The sequence below is a fragment of the Danio aesculapii genome, chromosome 21 (genome assembly GCF_903798145.1).
Source record: "Danio aesculapii chromosome 21, fDanAes4.1, whole genome shotgun sequence".
NCBI lineage: Eukaryota > Metazoa > Chordata > Actinopteri > Cypriniformes > Danionidae > Danio > Danio aesculapii.
This window is the reverse complement of record NC_079455.1, coordinates 15,040,375-15,061,675: the sequence shown is the minus strand read 5'-3', so window position 1 is coordinate 15,061,675 and position 21,301 is coordinate 15,040,375. Positions and strand designations below refer to the sequence as shown.

General features: G+C 37.2%; 1 protein-coding gene across 1 annotated transcript; it reads left to right on the top strand.

The window, feature by feature from the left end:
• Positions 1–1,091: 1,091 nt before the first annotated feature.
• Positions 1,092–20,782, top strand: ncbp3 (nuclear cap binding subunit 3). The gene is made up of 13 exons (XM_056446583.1): positions 1,092–1,374; positions 1,772–1,837; positions 1,916–2,021; positions 5,843–5,968; positions 6,110–6,241; positions 8,742–8,887; positions 11,455–11,560; positions 11,682–11,781; positions 13,832–13,941; positions 14,459–14,765; positions 14,870–15,087; positions 17,053–17,235; positions 19,861–20,782. The coding sequence occupies exons 1-13, from the start codon at positions 1,192–1,194 to the stop codon at positions 20,157–20,159; spliced, it is 2,082 nt and encodes a 693-aa protein (XP_056302558.1). The 5' UTR covers positions 1,092–1,191; the 3' UTR covers positions 20,160–20,782.
• Positions 20,783–21,301: the final 519 nt, after the last annotated feature.

Sequence of the window (21,301 nt, the reverse complement as noted above, 5' to 3'; positions counted from 1 at the left end):
GACAGTTCATCCACTGTATTTATTCATAATTTGCTCTCTCCTTTATTTTTTTCTAAAACTTCTTTAGTTTGATATAATTTGAATAATGACAATATAAAATTTCAGAGAAAATGTTAATTTATGACCCAATCATTGAATTTTGGGACAACATTAATAATACAACGTTACAAAGTTAGGTCAAAAGTAACCTAGAAGAAATCCAAATGTATTCAGAATACACTAGATTACTTTACTGACAAGTTTCATGTAATTTTTAATCAGTTAAATACTACCAATTGGAATTAATCTTGAACAGACAGACAGACAGACAGACAGACAGACAGACAGACAGACAGACAGACAGACAGACAGACAGATAGATAGATAGATAGATAGATAGATAGATAGATAGATAGATAGATAGATAGATAGATAGATAGATAGAAGAAAGTTCTGAGGTTTAAGGAAAACGATTTAATAATAAATAATAACAAAAGCACACTTTAGAAAACAATTAAGTGGAAAATAAGCACTCATTTTATTTTATTATAATATATTTTACAAAATCCTATTTAGAAAAAAACATTTACTTTTATTGTATTCAAATAGTCTGCATTTGAGTGCAATTGTTTGTTCATCACAGACTATATGACATAATTCTGACAAAAAGAGACTTAAAATAGTAAAATAGTCAACGTAAAATAGATTTATTACTGTTTAATTAATAAATAAATTCCCTTAAAATTGTCCCTAAAGCCTTTCTTTTAACACAGAAAAGCGTGTGAAGCATGACTTCAGGTTAGGCGGTTCATTCCGCTGTGGCGACCCCAGATTAATAAAGGGACTAAGCCGACAAGAAAATGAATGAATGACTTCAGGTTAGTTAGTCTAGTTTAGGTTGAGTGATAAATTAGCATCATTTAAAAATCTAACGTTATATACCACTAACGGTAAGTTATAGCTTAAATGCTCACACATACTTTAATCCCGTAATGTTTTCAGTGTATCGCAGCTGCATATGACTGTAAATTAATGTATCATATGCTCTAGTGTTGGAGGGCGGGTCTCAATCCACCAGTGTCTGTCATCTGGGCGGTGTGTGAGAGCGTGTGTGGTTGAGACGGTTTGAGAGAGTCGCGCAGTGTAGCGTGTCTGTTCCTCCGTTCACCCCTTTGAGATTTAGCCGTTAGCCGCTAGCTCGTTTCGACGGTCATGGCGGCGGTGCGCAGCCTGCGGGTGTCCGTCAAGTCCGACAGCGCGTCCGATCGCTCAGAGTCCGAGTCGGAATCAGACTCGGATCGAGATGCCCGAGAAGCGGAGCCCATGGAGGTGGAGGAAGGAGAGGTGGAACTGGAGTCCATACCTGTTCGCCGAAGTTTAAAGGAGCTGTTGCCGGTGAGTTACCCCGTAGGCCTCTTTCAAACCGCGGCCTCGCGTAGCATAGGATGCCAGCGGTTGTTGAAGCCAATGCGCTGGGTAGTTAAGAGCAAGGGAGCACAGTCTGCTTTTGAACAGTGCGTTTGTAATTTGTTCTACGACATTGGCATAATGTGTACAGTGGGTCTGTTATTTCGGAGGGTCTTATGAAAGTGTTTATAAATCTCTGGGCCAAGTTTCCTGATACTAACGTTAACAGACTTTTCATTTGGCGCACTGTTGATGTATTATGGTGATTGTTTATCATGGTACAAAGCTGTATTTTAGGTAACACGTTCCAAGACCGACAACTGAAAATATTTAGTTGTATTTGCTGCTCTCATGGATCTCAATGAGATTATGTATGGTTCCACAGGACACCAGTCGCCGTTATGAAAATAAGGCTGGCACCTTCATCACTGGCATTGATGTCACGTCTAAAGTAAGTGTCAGCTATCTGTGTGAATTATCAGGATGTCTAGTGATGGATCTGTTGTTCACTATGTTCATATGTGCACAGGAGGCCATTGAGAAGAAGGAGAAGCGAGCAAGAAGATTTCATTTTCGTGCTGAGGAAAATCTGACACAGAAGGATGTGGTTCTGGAGCGGGATTTCTTGAAGAAAAGTGAGAATTCTTCACAGCTGTAGATCAACACAGGATTTACACTCGGCATGAAATGAATGCTCTGTTTTCTGATAGCCTGAATTTGTGTTTTAGTTCTTATTAGCATATGTATAGCATATAGTAAGACATAGTAGGGCAGGGCTATTCAATTAGTTTGTCATGGGGGCCAGTTTATGAAAAGCATTCCAAATGAGGGGCCGGAGAGATCTGACTTGCAGTATGAGTGATGACACAACAGCATATAAGAGCCCATATGTTGTATTTTTCCTCCTTAAGACACCGACGTTGGCTTTTTCTACATTAAAATGTGAATATATTGTATTTTGAAACTACATAACATCAGTGCACTGTACAATAGGTGTTTTATTACAAACATTCAAATGTTACATTTTAAAGCGCAACAAAAGCAGTGCATTGCTTTAGTAGGCTTCTTCTACATCCAAACACATTCATATGTTATGTTTTGAGCTGCGTGACAATTATGGATGCAACAATTATAGATTTTGGTTGTACAATTATATAGTCTGAAGAGTAATCATGGTTTCATGGTTATAACGTCTAAATTTAAGCTTTATATTAGGTAAATATTTGAATGAACTGTTGTTATCATTTGCATTCATTCATAATCATTTTAATAATTTGTAATAATTCGTCTAACATATCTTTCGTTTACATTGCACTGAAAGCCACGCACAACTCTCACCTCTACGGCGTGAGGGGTTTTCTACTCTGTGCATCTGGAATGAACGAGTGCATTGCTCCGCTTGCGTGCATATATTCTAATAGTGGTAATAACAAACTTGCTCGTGGAAAAGACGCGATATGTGAAGGGCCCTCTGCTATAGTTAATCCAGTGTGTGTGCGCATATTAGCCTTGGTGTAGCTATAAGCTCTGAGTTTTAAACTAGCACACAGGTGGTATAGCTTTGTGTGGTTGCAGCAGTTTCGTTCCGTGCAATAGAAATGTGGCTTTGAGAAGCCTTTAAGCTTAAGTATCCAAATGTTTTCGGCTGCTCGCGACACTCACTCGCTTAATGTCAGGTGACTCACTCTCTGCGCAGCCTTCAACTGCAGCTCGTGCTGTATTGAACAGGCGCACGTCACTTCATAACTATAGCGGCCGTTTTTCGACTGAACTAAATTTATTTTTGATGTCTTGGTCACACTATTTGGAGGGCCAGAACAAATTGCCTCAAGTTATGGAGACCCATGTAAAAACTGTGTTGTCGGCAAGATGGGGCTGTACATCAGTTAATAACATCTACACCTACTCCACACCTAAACCCAACCATCACATTTATTAATGTCTACACCTACCACAACCCCAAACCTCACCATCATCGTTATTGATGTCTACACCTTCCCCAAACCTAAACCCAACTATCATAGTTATTAACGTCTACACCTTCCCCAACCATCATCGTTATTAATGTCTACTCCTTCCCCAAACCTAAACCCAACTATCATAGTTATTAACGTCTACACCTTCCCCAACCTTCATAGTTATTAATGTCTACACCTTCCCCAAACCTAAACCCAACTATCATAGTTATTAATGTCTACACCTTCCCCAACCATCATAATTATTCACTTCTACACTTTCCCCAATAATCATCGTTATTAATGTCTACTCCTTCCCCAAACCTAAACCCAACCATTATAGTTATTAACATCTACACCTTCCCCAACCATCATAGTTATTAACGTCTACTTCTTCCCTAAACCCAACCATCATAGTTATTAACGTCTACACATTCCACAACCCTAAACCCAACCATCACAGTTATTTACGTACAGCCACGAGTTGCGGAGGCTTTCATACTTCATGCGGTTGCTAGTGTACTGTTATTTGCAACCGTAGGGGGCGACACAGAGTAGGCTAATTGTCATGACTAACGGATGTAGTCGTCAGCGAGTGGAGTTGCTAAATGAATGAATGAATATAATAATATATCAAATAAATCTGGAGAAAACTCATGAAAACATTTGGTATGTTCGCCATCTTGCCAACAACATCTCGTTGTGACATCTCGCATGGTTCAATGGAATCTCGATATCTGCAGGTTACGCCTCAAACTTACAAGTGACACCCCCGTCTTGCAGTCTGCAGACAGATAATCTTGTGACAAAGCCTACTTAAAAGTAGTCTAGAACCGCTAGTGTCTTACACACTGTAACAGTTTTGTCCACCACCCTTCTTCCACCATCATTTAATTTTACAGAGAAACCAAAATACTACAATACATGAGATTTTAATCACAAAAGTAATTTTTGAGTTTTTCTGCCCCATTCCTGTGAACATCAACTTCTGAAACAGCTTCTCAACAGCTGAAACAGTTTCTCAACCATGTTCTTGGACAACCACCAGCTCTGCACATTTTTCATGTCTCCTTAACCAAACACACCTGATTCTGATCATCAGCCCATTAGCAGAGACTGAAGGACCTGAAATGTGTGTAACAGACAAAGGATGCAATGTTGGTGGTCCTCCAGGAGCATGGTTGAGAAACACTAGCTGCGTCTCAAATGGCACACTATGCACTCATGCACTATGTACTTATGCACTTAAACACTCAACAGCATAGTACATGTATATAGTGTTGTCCCAAATGGAGCACTAATGTTTTTTTTACTAAGCGGAAATTTAAACCGTTTCCCTGATGACGTTTGACGGTTGCCAAATCAGTGAAATAAAAGACAAGACTATTAAATAATACCTGCCATTAGTATAACCGCATTCACCATCGGGAGGTGCTATAATTACTCTCGTTGGAGATTTTTGCTTTCACTATCCAAAATAAATAAAGTCATCCAACATGTGCGCCCGATAGCCCTGTCCCTTCCGCTACATGAACAAACCTGAGGTCGTTGAGTGCGTGAAGTGTCCATCATTACACACTTCATTTTACCAGCTGAATCATCCGGATAATTGAAGTGCTCATATTATTTTTAGAGTTTTCAGTGTGAACGCACTACTTACACTATATATACTACAAAATGGTGTAGAATAGTGCATAAGTATGCGATTTGGAACGCAGCTACTGACATGGAGCAATATCAGCAGAACCAACTGTTATTTGCTCTGCAGTCGTTAATTTTTTTATTAAAATACAATTAAGTAAGTCATTAATCCATGGCTAATCTGCATGCTGAGCAATGGATCATGATCCACACGGCTTATGGATCAACTGCGATCTGTTGCACACTTATAGAATATAGTGCAAAATTATTTGGAAAAGAGCAGTGTGAACATTCTTTAAAACATCTACTTTTGATTTCCACGGTCCATGCAAGACAGTAGGTTAGTTTGTAGCAACATGAGGGTGTGTATATGATAAAATAATTCGTTCATTTGTTCATTTTCCTTCGGGGTAGTCCTTTATTTATAAGAGGTCGCTACAGCAGAATGAACCGTCAACTATTCCGGCATATGTTTTACACAACGGATTCCACTCCAGTCACAACCCAGTACCAGTGCAAGTGTTTACCCAATTGCATGTCTTTGGACTGTGGGGGGAAACGGAACACCCAGAGGAAACCCACGTGAACATGGGGAGAACATGCAGACTCCACACAGAAATACCAACTGGCCCAGCTGGGACTAAAACCAGCGACCTTCTTGCTGTGAGGTGACAGTGCTAACCACTGAGCCACTATAAAATAATTCTCATTTTAATAAACAATCTTATTAAATGGTCCTTGTTTTTGCCAGATTTTGTCTTTAAAAAATGACATTACACTAGATCATATTTTGATTTCACTTCATGTATTTCAGACCTCATCTCTCCCGCTTTTATAGACTGTTTTCTCTCTGTCTTTAGTGATCCCGAAGGTGCGTCTGGAAGCTCTACACATGAGTGGAGTTGATGACATGAGCACTCAGGATGTTTTTGGCTACTTTAAAGAGTATCCGCCTGCACACATTGAGTGGATAGATGACGCTTCCTGTAAGTACACCCTCACAGATATTATTACCACAAAGTGACATAATTATACTTGATGAATGCCCACAAATCTGAATGGGAAATAAGCCCAGTTTTGTTTAAAGCTGGATTGTGGTGTTCATAGTCAAATCCCACTGTTCCCAGGCAACGTGGTGTGGCTCGACGACATCACGTCCACCAGAGCTCTCATTAACTTGAGTCGGATGCCAGATAAAGAGGAGGTCACAAACACAGACAGCTCGAAACCCTCTGAACTTCCTGTCCAGACGCAGAAAGGTTTGCATTCTTATTATTTGTTTCATTGTCACTTTGGAATAAACACTCCAAATCTCCTTTAATCTGAAATTAAAATAAATGATTTTTTAGATGTTAGTATCAGTATTGTTAGTTTTTAAGATATCTGTAAGTTAGTTTGCTCCAAAACAGTGACAAAATTTGCGTTTAGAAGATCTAAAACCTTTCCCAGTGCTGGGTTGTGGCTGGAAGGGCATCCACTGCGTAAAACACATGCTGGATAAGTTGATGGTTCATTCCGCTGTGGCGACCCCAGATTAATAAAGGGACTAATACGATAAGAAAATTTATGAAGATATAAACCTATATAAACATGTAAAGCTTGTATAGGGTTCGTACGTGTGCTGGAAATCCTGGAAAATGCTTGATTTTTAATATAATGTTTTCAAGGTTAGGAAAGTGCTTGAATTTGCAATTGCAGGGCTTGAAATTCGTTCACCGGATGCGCAGATTTAGGAGACATTCAGAATCCATATTTTCACCTAAAGCGCCAAACGCAGCGCTCAGGAACAGTCGTCATGTCAACTTGCTGCAGTAAACAAAGCCTGTAATGTCTGCCCCGCCTTAAAGCTCTTCTGATTGGCCCACTGCTCTTGAACTGAAAGCGAATGGATTGGTTAATATCAGCTGTCAATCACTGTCAACGCTTTTCTTCAAATGAAAGGGAGCTACAGGCGCGCCGAAAATGTAATGGTCTGAGTACGAGAAAAGGAAACCACACTGAGAGATGTTAGTTTTACAAACCACCTGAAGTTATAAAAACGGCACATCTGATCATTGATCATGTGGTAAATGTTCATCCACCATTTACACTTTTCGAAGAGTGGATAAAAGACTTTCAGTGGGTTAAAGTCCACTATAAAAATGACTAAAGCATTCACTGTTAAGCCTAAATGGAGTTTGCTTTGCAGGTAACAGCTTTTGCCACACATTTTAAGCACGAGATGTTCTATTTAATCCTTCATTTAATCATCATGATGTTGTCAGTCGTGCAACTGCATCGCGTTCACCATCGCGAATGGGCCTGCATTCACAGAGATTAAACTAATATTGCAGCTCATGAAAAGACCGTTACGGTTATTAAGATGACGTTTGCAAATATTAGGTTATATTATGTTTGGCCTAATCCTGAAAGCTAGTTATTATTTTTGCACTATATTTTGTTCAGTGCAGCTTCATTTTTGCACTTTTCATTCATATTTTTCCTAAGCTTAACAGTCTAAAGGGCACTTCCTTGCTAATTTAAGTTATTGATTGTGTACTGCATGCCATGCCATGTGAGGGCTGCTGAAAATAAGCAGAAGGCAGATTTTTCCCCTATTTTACACAATTAAAGTATTTATTGAAATTGTATTTATCTGTCTGGTGATTATTTGTCGTTTATATATAGGCTATATAGAATGTCAAGACTACTTACAGAGAGGTGATACATTTTCAACCATTAAACATGTTTTCCTTTAATCCCTTAACTGTCACCCTTTGACAGGTGGGACATTTGCAAACAGTTACAACAGCACCTTAGTCCTAACCTAAAGTAATATAAAGTAAATTTAAATAATAATAAAAAGTAATATTAATGAAAGCTTGCAAAATGTGGTTTCCTTATTTGGTGACTAATTTTCAAAACAGTTGACATAGAAACGGTTCATTAATTTGCAGCAAGAATATTCTTGGGCTGTGTGGCAAAGATTTAATTTGTTACATGAATTTTGAATAGAATAGCAGTGCACATGAAATATCATGAACAACTGGTCATGAAAGTTTGGTACTACACCCAAACAAAATCTGACTTTAATCTATTATTTTGAGACCAACTTTAGGTAGTAAGAGACCAAACTTAAAAGAAGTTATTTCATCCAATAACTTTTTTTTATTTATTTTTATTTTTTTAGCATTTCTGGGTGAACTATCCCAATAAATCTATGCTCCAAAGTATTGAACAATTTAAGTTGAAATATCTTATTGTGTTTTTTTAAATAGCACAATGGATTTAATTGTGAAAAAGTACATACAGCAAATATAAATGTAATTTATAGTGGTTGTTAGGTGCTGGAAAAGCATAAAAATGCATCTTGAAAGTGCTTGAAAAGTGCTGGAATTTGTTTGTTGTTGCGAATAGTTTGTTACTTTCGCCTATATGGAGCAACGATTTTTTTCACGTCACCTCAAACTACAGTTTGTCATCAAATCATAACCAATCAAACGTCCTCTAGTATCTGACAAACCCCGCCCCCTTTAAGCTGCTTCTCATTTACTTTTCATTTGATGCACTTGAGCTCAATCGCGCTCACTGTGGCAGAGTGGTGATAAAACAAAATGCTATTGGCTTTTTTTTTTAAAGAGGGAGGAGCTACACAATGTCCCACCCTCTCTTTGTGTTTCTGTTAAGATTACGCCAAACATCCAATAAAAAAAAGCATATTTCAAAGCATTAATGGGACCTTTAAAGTTGAAACAAAACTGTCATGTCATTTATGAACAGCTCAACGAAACCGTGGGTCTGATGATGATGATGATGAGGAGGAGGAGGAAGAAGAAGGTGAGGTAGATGACAACGATGATGAAGAAGATGAGAAGGCTCGTGACATTGAAGATGAGACTGAAAAGAAACCACAAGAAACCACAGAGGTAAACTGCTCACATCTTTTAGTTTTATCAATAAGAGCATTTTTTTCTTTTTATTTTTCTCCCTAAGAATATGTCATGAACCAATATAGGTCAAAAATCTATATTTCTGTTATATGGAAAAGAGCAGTGTGAACATTTTTTAAAACATCTACTTTTGACTTCCACGGTCCATGCAAGACACTAGGTTAGTTTGAAGCAACATGAGGGTGTGTATATGATAAATCATTCATTCATTTGTTCATTTTCCTTCAGGTTAGTTCCTTATTTATCAGGGGTCGCCACAGCAGAATGAACTGCCAACTATTGCGGCATATGTTTTACACAACGGATGCCACTCCAGCCGCAACTCAGTACTTGGAAACACCCATACACACTTACTTTTAACGATAAAAAGCATTTTTTCTATTTTTTTTCTCCCCAAGATTAAAAAGTGTCATGAACCAAACCCTCCACCTACATTGTGGATCATAGAATTGTGATGTTCCGAATTTTAATTTTTATTTTTGCCAATTCAAATCTGATAGTGTGCATTCACTGTTGTGGTATTGTTAAGCCCAACAAAAGCCACAGGGCATTGTAAGCCATTCAATTAGTTTAGTGTATGGGAAATATTCAAGTTTACATTAGTGATTTCATTAATTCTCTGTTAATTTACCGTTCCAACTATGTGGCATGTTCGATTGTGACTTGATCCAAACCAAATAAACAAAGATCAGGGATGTGATTCTTCTTCTTGTTTTAGGGGTAATTATAGACTACTAGGCTACTGTGTACATAACATAATGATACTGTGTAGCCCTATAACGTGCGCGTATGAGGAGGCTGCTGATCATGAAATTTTAAATGTGTGTGCGGCTGTGTACACTTTTTCCACTCTCACAATTGCATGTTATGACCAGATGCGCTCTATGTACATTATAAATAAAGCCCGGACGCACGTTTGTTATTGTCCTCTGCAAATCGTCTGTTCTTGTGTAAATTATTTAGTGCTACATCTGGGCACCTCAAATTTAATACCTGAAATTTTAGATGATAGGCTATTACAAATTTATAAAAATATATTTTATGATTAATTAAAACTCTTGTTAAAGTAGGCTACTCAATTCAACTGGACTTAATATTTTAAGGCTTTTAAACGATTTAATGGCTTAAAACAGTTCGAATTGTTGACTGACTAGTAGTTTATTTATCCTGTGGAGTAAAGAGTCGACTAAATTACAGGAAAATGTATATTCTGTGGACACGAGCACAAAACAGAGTTAGTGGCGCCATCTAGCTGCGGTGTGTGGATCTGCCGCCTTTGAAGTACAAAGTACTGTATAAACCCATTAAATATAACTTTACTTATAATTTTTACTTAAATTGCGTGGCCAATATTAAGCTTGAGCTCCAGCTCCTTGCTGCACTTCTACAAGTGAGGTCACTAGGGGTTGGGGTTAGGGGTGGGATAGGTGTACGCATTAAAACAGCTTATAGGAGGAGGAGCTGGAGCTCAAGCTCTCCCTCATTGGAGGTAAGCTGGCGCCTAGGCGAGCACCCTCTCCATAGATGTGCATTAAAAGACTTTATTTAGACAATTTAAGTTTTTGGTCAAAAGAGAAAAACGGGTGGAAAAAGGCTATGTTGCCTCTAGAGATGCGCGGATCAGCTGAAATGTCAGCCAAATCCGCAGCTTCATACTAATCATCAATCTGCTCCCTTCCCCGTACATATAACTTTATCTGATATATGTATCCTTACCCGATCGTCACTTTAATACTTCAATTTTCATGATATGTTTCAGATTTGAGGTAATTTCTTGTGGCTTTCATATACATCAGGCACTTCACAGCCGTTGCATATTACATATGATTCATCCTCGTTAGCCACTTTGCTAAAACGCTCCCACACAGCACTTTTCTTTCCTTCCTTTTGTTTTGTTTAGAAATTTCCCTTTTTAAATTTCTCTCAGATCGGTTTCGCCTCCATTTCTACTTTAATAAAAAGACCTCCACAACTTTAAATTAGCCTGCAAATTTGGGTCAGTTTGCCTGATGACAAATGGATTAAAACACATTCGTATTTTACGGAATGTGTTAAAAAATATACAAAGCAAAAATCCTTTATAATTTAACTCATCCACCTGCAATTAATCATAATGTATTTTTTTATTACCTGACCCGCGGATTATCCGCAGCACCCGTGGATATAACCTCCATCTACGCATCACTAGTTGCCTCAAACTCCAACATACTGTTTCACTTTCCAATCCAGTCATAGTCATTTGATGCTGAAAGCACTGCATTATGAAAACAATGGCTTGCATGGTGTGAGGGCTGTTCATTGCTGTTGTAATCAGTATATTTTAAGCTATTGAGTTAAATTTAGTCTTGTAAAGTAACTTTAATATCATTAAACGATTATTGCAAACCATTTTCAGCTGAGTGCATCTTAAAGTATTGGTTTAGACCCAAAACTATCATGCTCATCGTTTCTGAAATTTTATATATATGGCTCTTTAGTGAATTAAACGAATAAATTGAGTATGGGTTACCTTACCTTGCATACTTTTTATTTATTTATTCTAGGCTAGCCTGTCCCAAGCAGAGCGAGATTCTCTCCTCCAAAATGAACCACGGCCCACAGTCAAACCCTTCAAGGGCAACAAGCTCTTCTTGCGCTTTGCCACCCACGGTGAGAAACAGACTTGAGTGTGTCGCCTACAATTAGAATTGTGTCAAAAACTCTTCATTGCTTGGTATAGAACAGACTGTTCATGAAGGATATTTACATGTTGACACTCATTTTTCATCAGATGACAAAAAGGAGTTGGGTGCAGCAAGGAGAAGTCGGTACTACATGAAATATGGGAATCCAAATTATGGTGGGATGAAAGGCATCTTGAGTAACTCTTGGTAAGAAAAACTTTGATTCTTTTGGTGGAACAACAAGTGGCCCCTGCAAACTAACACTGCTAGGACCGGGTTCCAAAAAATGACTCCCTGCGCTGGCACTACTTTGATCTACCGATAAATGATGACATTTTGTTGTACATGAGATGCATGGATGAACGCTCCAAAATAAGGTTGAGAAAAGTATAGAGTTCGGTACCAATCGATATAGAAATGTTAAAAATGTCTATTTCTTGCAAACATTTGAGCGCTGTTGAGCACGTTCTTGAACTGGCTTATGACTGTGATTGGCCGTAAAAGTCATCGGTTCACCACTCTTCACTGGTGTTCACCAAGTGCAAACACTATACTGAATTGTCGATCAGCTGGTTTGTCTATTAGCTGACCTAAGAGCATACCACTGATGGATCGAGTGATCTACGTGGATTTGAAACTTTAGTATCCATGTGTCTGTGTTCCCACTTGGTTCCATGTTTTTGGAGGTTTTATCCATTTGGTTTAGGCCAACTCATTTGCAGCTCATGCAGGGTCAGTTGCTTGGTAACAGACCTGAGAGCAAGGTTATTATAGTTAACGAAAACAAACGAAAAAATTAAAACTGGAATTGTAAAAACATTTTCGTTAACTAAAATAAAAACGATTGTTTGTTTTTTTTTTAAACTAGAACTAACTGAAACTGTATTGTGTACAAACAAAACTAACTGAAACTAACTAAAATTATAGCAGAAATGTCCTTAGAAGACCAAAACAATAAGTGAACATGACAGCAGCACGGTGACAGCATTAAAAACGACCCAAGCAGACACTTAAAAGTGTTCATTAAACACATTTGTGTTCAATAATGGGTTCCATATTAGTGATCTGGTTAAAAAGAATGATTCCTTCGCAATCAGGATCTTCTAAGTGAACCGTTTGAACTAGTTCACCAAATCGAAAACCTGTAGCGGAAACCATGAATTCTGATGATTTTGTATGTTGCACTTAATAAATATTCTAGTTTAAAATAGTAAAAAGTAAATAATAAAAAGTAAGTTAAAACTAAGCAATTTCAAAATATAGAAACTTAATAAAAACTAGTAAATCAACCTCTAAATTAAAACGAACTAAATTTAAAAATAAAAAAGTCAAAACTAAATAAAATGGATTAAAAATCCCAAACTATTATAGCCTTGCCTGAGACGGGATTGTCAGATGCAATTTAAGATTTCTGAAGTAGAAATAAGACATAACATTGTAAGACAGGATATTTTTGTGAAAAATTGTGAGTCTTTAGTTAACTTTCTGTAATACGCCCCCCTGTAGTCACAGTCACTGTTGTTTTGGTAATTTTTTTCACATGCTCGTGGAATAATTTATTATTATTATTATTATTTGTTTATTTGGCATGGACAGTGCAAATTAATTGGCATTTCTGCAAATGCACCAGAATTAGCCAAAAGCCTATTTTTCATCGGTGTTCCTCCGGACATGTTAAAATTGTCACCCTAAAATCAATCTAAATATACTACAACAAACCAAACATATTTAAGAAGCACTAAACTGGACATAGTTAAATCGGTCCTAATCAATCTAATGTAGATAACCAATGTAACTAATGTAACTAAAACATATTTAAACAACAAATCCTTGAGATGGCAAGCACAAGTGGTAACATAATAGGATTATGGGTAGGTACATGCTAATAACAGGGTTGACATGTCTGATGTATGTATGTGGTCAGTTCTCTGATGCTTCCAGGAACAGTTCCACTTCTGCGTAGCTTTAACTGAAAAGGCACCCTGACAAAAAGCACTTTTCCGGAGTGGAGCAATAAAATACATTACAAAAACATGTAATATGTGTGATTACGATGTTACAATCAATTTTGTAGTTCTTCTGGAAATGGTGGTATAATTCTTTAAAAATTACACTTATTAATCCGTCTGTAAGTGTGAGAAATCCTTGAAATGGCTCAGAATGCATTTTAAGGATCTATTTCAAAATGTCAAACGTTTCAAAAAGAACATTTTGGTACTTGCTGTAAAATTACTTGAAATTGTGCCCTTTTCTGCAGGAAACGGAGGTATCACACGCGGAGAATCCAGCGGGACATTCTGAAGACCAAAAAGTCTCTGATTGGAGACAGCATGGGACACACTCCACCTTACACGCATCGACACTCAGGTGAATCTCTCCTAAATAATAAACATAATTGTCTTTTGGTTGTTTGTTCTGACATTTGAGCTCATTATTAGGCCCACATGGAATCTGTGCGCGCAGAAATCTGCAGATTTCCCCAGATTTTCAGCCCGTCATTGAGTCCATGTATTCACTTGTGTAAATGTGTGTAAATTTATATTTATTCAGTTTTTAAATTATTTTCAGTAATAATATTGACTAATTAAAGTGTTTATTTGATTTATTTACAGTACAATACAGTTTGTAAAGTAATATTTTCTGTCTAATTAGCAGATGTATTATATTAGAGACATGCTTTGTTTACCAGATAATCTAGATGGATTTGCATTGTAAACATTAAATAAAAGTTAAACGGTTACTTTTTATTTAATATATTAGGTTTAGTTATGATACTCAGCAAATAATTCTGCATAAATCCAACATTTTTTTACAAAATTCTCTGTAGAAATAGCAAAGGCTGTTTGCGGATTCTGTCTGACCCTATTCATTATCGTTTTTCCAGCTGATCTGGTGAATTTGCCAGAAGAACCTATAGAAGAAGAGGAAGAAGAGGAGGAGGATGGAGAGGAAGACATGGATGCTGATGATCGAGTGGTGGAGTATAAAGATCGAGGAGAAAAGGAGCGAGGGCCACGGCTCCTGGAAGGAGGCCTGCGCAGTCGATTAGGAGGCCCGTCACCCACGTCTTCAGATTCAGATGAGATGGACTACGATCTGGAACTGAAAATGATCTCAACGCCCTCTCCCAAAAAGAGCATGAAGATGACCATGTACGCAGACGAGGTTGAAACCAACCTTCGCAGTCTTCGGTGAGTGCAGGTTTCTTATAGAGGCTAGTTTCTATCCCACTTGCTGATCCAATTTGGATGTCTTTAATGATAATTTCACATTTTTGTCCCTTCTGCTTTCCCAGGAATTCAATACGGACTGAATCCAGTGGCAGTGTTAAGAGTCGCATTGGTGGTGGAGGTGGAGGAGGAAGTGGAGGTGCAGTAGAGGAAAGAGGAGAAGGCGGTTCATCCAAATCTACATCAGAGAAAGTAACGGATGTGAGGCAGTTACTGGAGGAGAAGAGGCAGGGGCTTTCTCAACAGAGATCACGCCCTCCAGTGGCCACAAGTGGCAAGACCGGTTAGTTATTAAGAGAGCTTTTTTGTTGTTGTTTATTATTATTTAAAGGGATTGTTCACCCAAAAAGGCTTGTTCTAAACCATTTTGAGTTTATTTGTTCTGTTAAAATACCAAAAAGAGGGTATTTTGATGACTGTTGGAAACATATTCATTGATTTCCATATTGGATTTTCCTTCTATGGATGTCAACAGGGCTTTTCACACTGTGCTTAACCTCAGGCTATCGTCCTTCTAAACACAGCTTTTAAATCTGGGTAAAGACATGTTTTATTCCTATAATTTGTAAGTGGTAGTAGCACAACTTTTTACCAAGGGTTATGAAACACTGCTCAACAGTAAATTTAGCACCACATTTACAGTATTAAGGCTGATTTATACTTCTGCGTCAGAGTGATCGCCATGTTGTTGTTACGGGACTTGTGGTGTGCTCGCGGCATTCTTTAAAGTTAAGTTGTTTTCCTACTTGGAGCGTCTGGAAAACATGTGAGAGTGATGCCATGTGCGCGTCACTCCCAAAGTGCACATATTAGCCGCACACCTTCATTGAAAATGACAAACTTGCAAACAAGCAAAAGACGCGATATGTGAATGGCCTCTTAACTCTGCATTCTGGTTTTAACATTGTTCTGTGTGAAACAAAATGGTGTTTGTTTGTTTGCTGCTGGAGGTTTGGCAATCAAAAACTAAGCAGTCTGTGAATGAATGAATGTACATTCTTCTTTGTTCTCTTACCTTTGTGCATCTCGTGAATAGGGATGGGTACCGAAACTTTGTAGTTTATCGGTGTCGGTGCTAAATTATAAAAGACCGAAGTATCGATACGCTTTTTAGCCTGGAAGGTATTTAAAAACAAACATGAGTCCTTGAAAGTGCTTGAATTATATTTGAAATGAAATTTGTTAATGGTTTTATTGCAACTACTTTACTCTGCTGCTGACAAAAACAAAACAAAAAAAATCTTAATTTAAAATTTGTTAATTTAAATTGTTCAAGAATGATGACAAATAATGTGCATTTTATCAATATTTCAGAATCTGTGTTTGAATATTACTAGTGAATTCAACCAAGTTTAACTTCTTTGACCATGGCTGTTTAAAAACAACATTTCAGTTTAATTTCTACATTTTTAAAAATGTTTACAACATAATCATTACTCAACATTATATTACACTTTATATTTACATTAAAGATGTCAAAGTACAGTGTATGCATGGGACGATTACCGGTTTCAAGGTTTACCGCAGTGTGGAAAAGTCCAGGTTTTAAAACCGCAAAAATTTTCTGATATATCGTTGCTAAGGTACAGTTAGGTCCATAAATATTTGTACTTCGACACAATTCTAACACCAACACAATGGATTTTAAATTAAACGAACAAGATGTGCTTTAACTGCAGGCTGTCAGCTTTAATTTGAGGGTATTTACATCAAAATCAGATGAACGCTGTAGGAATTACAAAAGTTTGCATATGTGCCTCCCACTTGTTAAGGGTCCAAAAGTAATTGGACCGAATAATAATCATAAATCAAACTTTCACTTTTTAATACTTCATTGCAAAGCCTGAAGTCTGAAACACATAGACATCACCAGACGCTGGGTTTCATTGTTTTCTTACCCAGGCGTCTACAAAGATCTTATTGTAGAGCAGTAATGGCAATACTGTGATACCATGAAACCGTGATATTTTTATCCAAGGTTATCATACTGTCAGAATCGTATACCAGCCCATGCCTAGTACAGTGAGGACTTTCATGGCACTACATATGTTGGCACTAGTGAATTACAAAGATGATTGATTCTAAAATTAAAGGCTGCTTTATAATGTCCTTAAACCTACTTTTCACAAAAAAAGTGGGAACCATAATAAAAAAAATTGGGCCCGAAAAATTGTATACAGGCATTGTTATCAGATTTCGTCATGAGCAAATGTGAAAGAGACTCACCTGTTTTTTTTCCTCTCCACAGATGTGAGACAGAGATTAGGCAAGAGACCACACTCCCCAGAGAGACGTCGCTCCGTGTCTCCTGTGATCTCCAGAAAGACAGCGTCTCGGAGAGAGCCTTTGAGCGACGTGCGCAGCAGACTCGGTGTAGCTAAACATGACAATTGCAGTCTCTTCTCTGAACCCCCCAAAGACAAGAAAACAGGTACACCTCAATTCAGCACTCCTTCAGATCTCTTCATATTTCCTCTCCAATACTAATATAACATTTTGAGTAATGAAGACAAAACATTTCAGTAAATTGGTTTAATTTCAAAGACTTTAATAATTATGGTAATTTTATTATACCGTGTTCTTATAAATTTCAAATGAGATTTCTCATCAGTGTTGGAAAGAAACTGTAAACATATATTTTGCATAAAAATTGTTTTTGCGGTTCTTATGTAATTTAATTTCGAAAAGTTTGTAATTTTGGAGATGTAGCATGGTAAAAACATAACAGAAAAACATTTAACTTGCGATGTGAAGATGGTTGCAAAAGTGCATATTGTTTTGAATGAGCAGCTTGAGGTAATAAAACATACATTTCAAAATAAAAGTCCTTTGGTATTCTCGGATTGTTGATAGTCTTAAGGTTCAGCATTATGCCTTACATCATATAGTTTTTTATCAAAGCATAAAAAACCTTTTTCACTCCAATTTATTTATCCGTTTAAATCAAAAATTAATAAGCTGAATCGAAATTAGAATCAGAATCAATAACATTCTAATGATACCCAACCCTACTATTTAATAATTTTTGAGCAAGATGGTCCTTTTAAAAAGACTTTGTATGGACGAATTTAAATAAAGTTTGTCCTAAGAGTGGTTCTGAATAAACTTACTTTTTTATGCATGCGTGGAGTTCATAGATCACTTTATGCTGTCAATTTTAGGATAAACATCGTAATAACACTGTAATAAACTTTTTAATGTAAATACATTTTTATTGTTCTCATTAATGCCCTTATATTGTCACTTCAGTGCTTTATGGAGAATACACTGTTGATCAGCTTCACAGTTTTAGTTCATTTGCATTCTCACAACTAAAACACAAAACAGACTTAAACCAAAAGTAATTTTTAAACTAATTTATTAAAGTCAGTGATTTATTAAAGTCAGACCAGCAGCACAAAATTAAAAATATCACAAGTTGATAAACCAGCTGAATAATATATTCAAAAACAAAAATGCAAAAATTAAAGTTACTTCAGCATCATAGAAGTTTTTATTTAACCCTTAAACATGTTCCTTTACATCTTGAGCATGAAAATAGCGACAATATACAACAAACTCAATAACTTTAATAACGAAATAATGAATGAAAGTAATCTGAATTATCATTCAGAATCAATTTACCAGCTAGTTCTATCAAACCTCTTCAGCTGCTTCAGAACGCAGCAGCACGAGTGGTCTTTGATGAACCCAAAAGAGCACATGTCACTCCGCTACTCACCCGTTTGCACTGGCTGCCAGTTGCTGCCCGCATCAAATTCAAAGCTCTGATGTTTGCTTACAAAGTGACCTCTAGCTGTGCTCCTTCGTATCTGCTCTCACTTCTGCAGATATATGTGCCCTCCAGAAACTTGCGTTCTGTGAATGAACGTCGCCTCGTTGTTCCATCCCAAAGAGGGAAGAAATCACTTTCCCGAACTCTCACATTCAATCTGCCCAGTTGGTGGAATGAACTCCCTAACTACATCAGAACAGCCGAGACACTTGCTGTCTTCAAGAAACGACTAAAAACGCAACTGTTTAGTCTCCACTTTCCTTCCTAATCTGCAATTGCCTCTCTGGCTATACCACTAACTGTGCCCTCCTTCTCTCTCTCTCTCTCTCTCTCTCTCTCTCTCTCTCTCTCTCTTTCTCTCTCTCTCTCTCAAAAAAAAAAAAAATCTTTCTACTAATGTTTTGCTTCTTAGACTTTACACACCTGAAACTTGTCTGTAGCGCTTGTTCACTGCTGCTCTTATAGTTGTGTAAATTGCTTCCTTGTCCTCATTTGTAAGTCGCTTTGGATAAAAGCGTCTGCTAAATGACTAAATGTAAATGTAAATGTAAATTTAGTGAAACTCTGCAACAAAAAACTGCTATTATAGGTGATTATAAATGTTATGCATTTTAAACAAAACAAAAACATAAAAGCTGCTCAAAAATGAAATCTATGAGCAATTTTCAAACTAACTACAAATTAAATGTGGTGTCAACAACTTATGGAAAGTAATCTGTGTTTATTCAAAGTGCAAAATCTGCTGTTGTATAACAGCTATAAAACAGCTATAAACCTATGTTTAACAATAAAAAATAGATCACAGCATTGTTTCTGAGCAATACAACACTATACGTTTTAAATAACGTGTTCTGAAATATAACAGAAATGTGTCACTGTGTCTACTAGACTAATCAATTTTGTTATACAGATAACAAATGTGTGCTTATTTATATGAAACAGAAAACATAGCTGTATTAGTAATAGGAATTAATAATAGTAATGTTCATAGTCTCTCAGTATCTCGCGCGCACAATCAGCCTGCTTCGCTTGCATTCGGTCTCTCTCGTGCGTACACAGCCCCTCGTGCGGACCTTTTATTAATATAATTAATTAATTTACTAAGTCACGAACCAACGCATTGTATTGTAATGGTAACGGAGTTAATATATTAAAAAGTAATGCATTATAGTATTAGTTACTGTCAAAAGTCATGCTGTTACAGTAACACATTACTTGTAACGTGTTATTGCCCAACACTGGTTATGACTCATTTTTAAACTATAACATTTGTATTTTTAGGGGGTTTGTGGAGCCGCCTCGGCCCATCTCATAAGGACAGCGGCAGCGGAAACGAAGACAAGCCTTCATCACAAGCGTCTTCCTCCAGAGGAATAAGACGAAGAAAGGATGAAGATTCTGACGGAGTGGAGGATGACGATGAAGAGGACGACTCTCATCTCCAGAAGATGTGGGGTGCAATGATCAAGCAGAAAGAGCAGCAGTCCAATAAGATGAAGAAAAGCCGGCTGGACAACCTGCCGTCGCTGCAGATCGAGATCAGTCGAGACAGCAGCAACGGCTCCGACAGCGACTCCTGACTCACTCACTGAGAGTTGGAGAGCATCTCCTATAGACTGGGCCAAGAGACCCTGATATCCAAACTTAAACATTCCCACAATCCCAACTCTCATCAGTCTAGAGACATCACACTTTTTCTCCAGAAACCAAGCTGCAGATTAGGGTTTTGTTTTGACTTCTCAATGAAAGGGCAGAGGATGAAGCTGTCATGTTTTTTGGTTTTCTTCAAAAGAAAATAAATTGTATTTTGACACTTGATCAGAGCCCATTTTAAATATACAGTGAAACATTTCTCATGAATTCAAGAAATGTGATTCGATTGCCTGTTAGCAATACGTTTTTTTTTTTTTTTTATCCAGCCATGACTCATGTTCATGTTAAATCATTATCACTGTGGATTTGATGATGTGAAGAAAGTAATGGTGTGTTTTTTACAAGCATTATAATATACACACACACATACCGGACCTGGATGGATCAGTGCTTTATCGTACACAGTCCCTAAAAAGAAGGGCACGTAATGTAGCCAGTGTAATAATGCTCCCCCAAATGAATGGTTCACATTCCCTAAATACTTGTGGTCAGTGAAACATACAAGAACAGCATTGTATGTTGAATAAAAGTTGTTGTTTTTTATATCGGATTGGGTCTAGAAATGTATATTTCCACCATATGACATCTTTATTTAAATTAACCGAAACATTTTGTTAATCGTTGCTGAAAAATGTTTTAAAAATAGAAAGGATCTGGAATACTTCGCCTATGAATGGACTCGCCGTTTATTCAAGTGGTTTCAAACCTTTGTGTATATACAGTCTTCAACATTTGTGAATTTGTGAAGTGGATCAAAAAAGTTTTTCAAAATTGTCCTAAGACACGAATGGCTATTGTTTATTAGTTTTAGGACAACTTTGATGAAAGATTTTGATCCGCTTCAAAAGTTGACTACTGTACATATATTTTTCAAAATTCAGATATAAAAAGTGAATGGGCTCTATGCACAGCTAGAGTTTTAAAGCCAACGATAAACTTAAAGTGAAAGCTTAATGTGACTATTATCAGTTTCACAAGGTTGTTTTTACAGCATCGATGTTGCAATGTAATAACAATATAGTCAGTTAATGGACTTAAGCATTAATTTAAGTGTAAAACGGGATGAAAG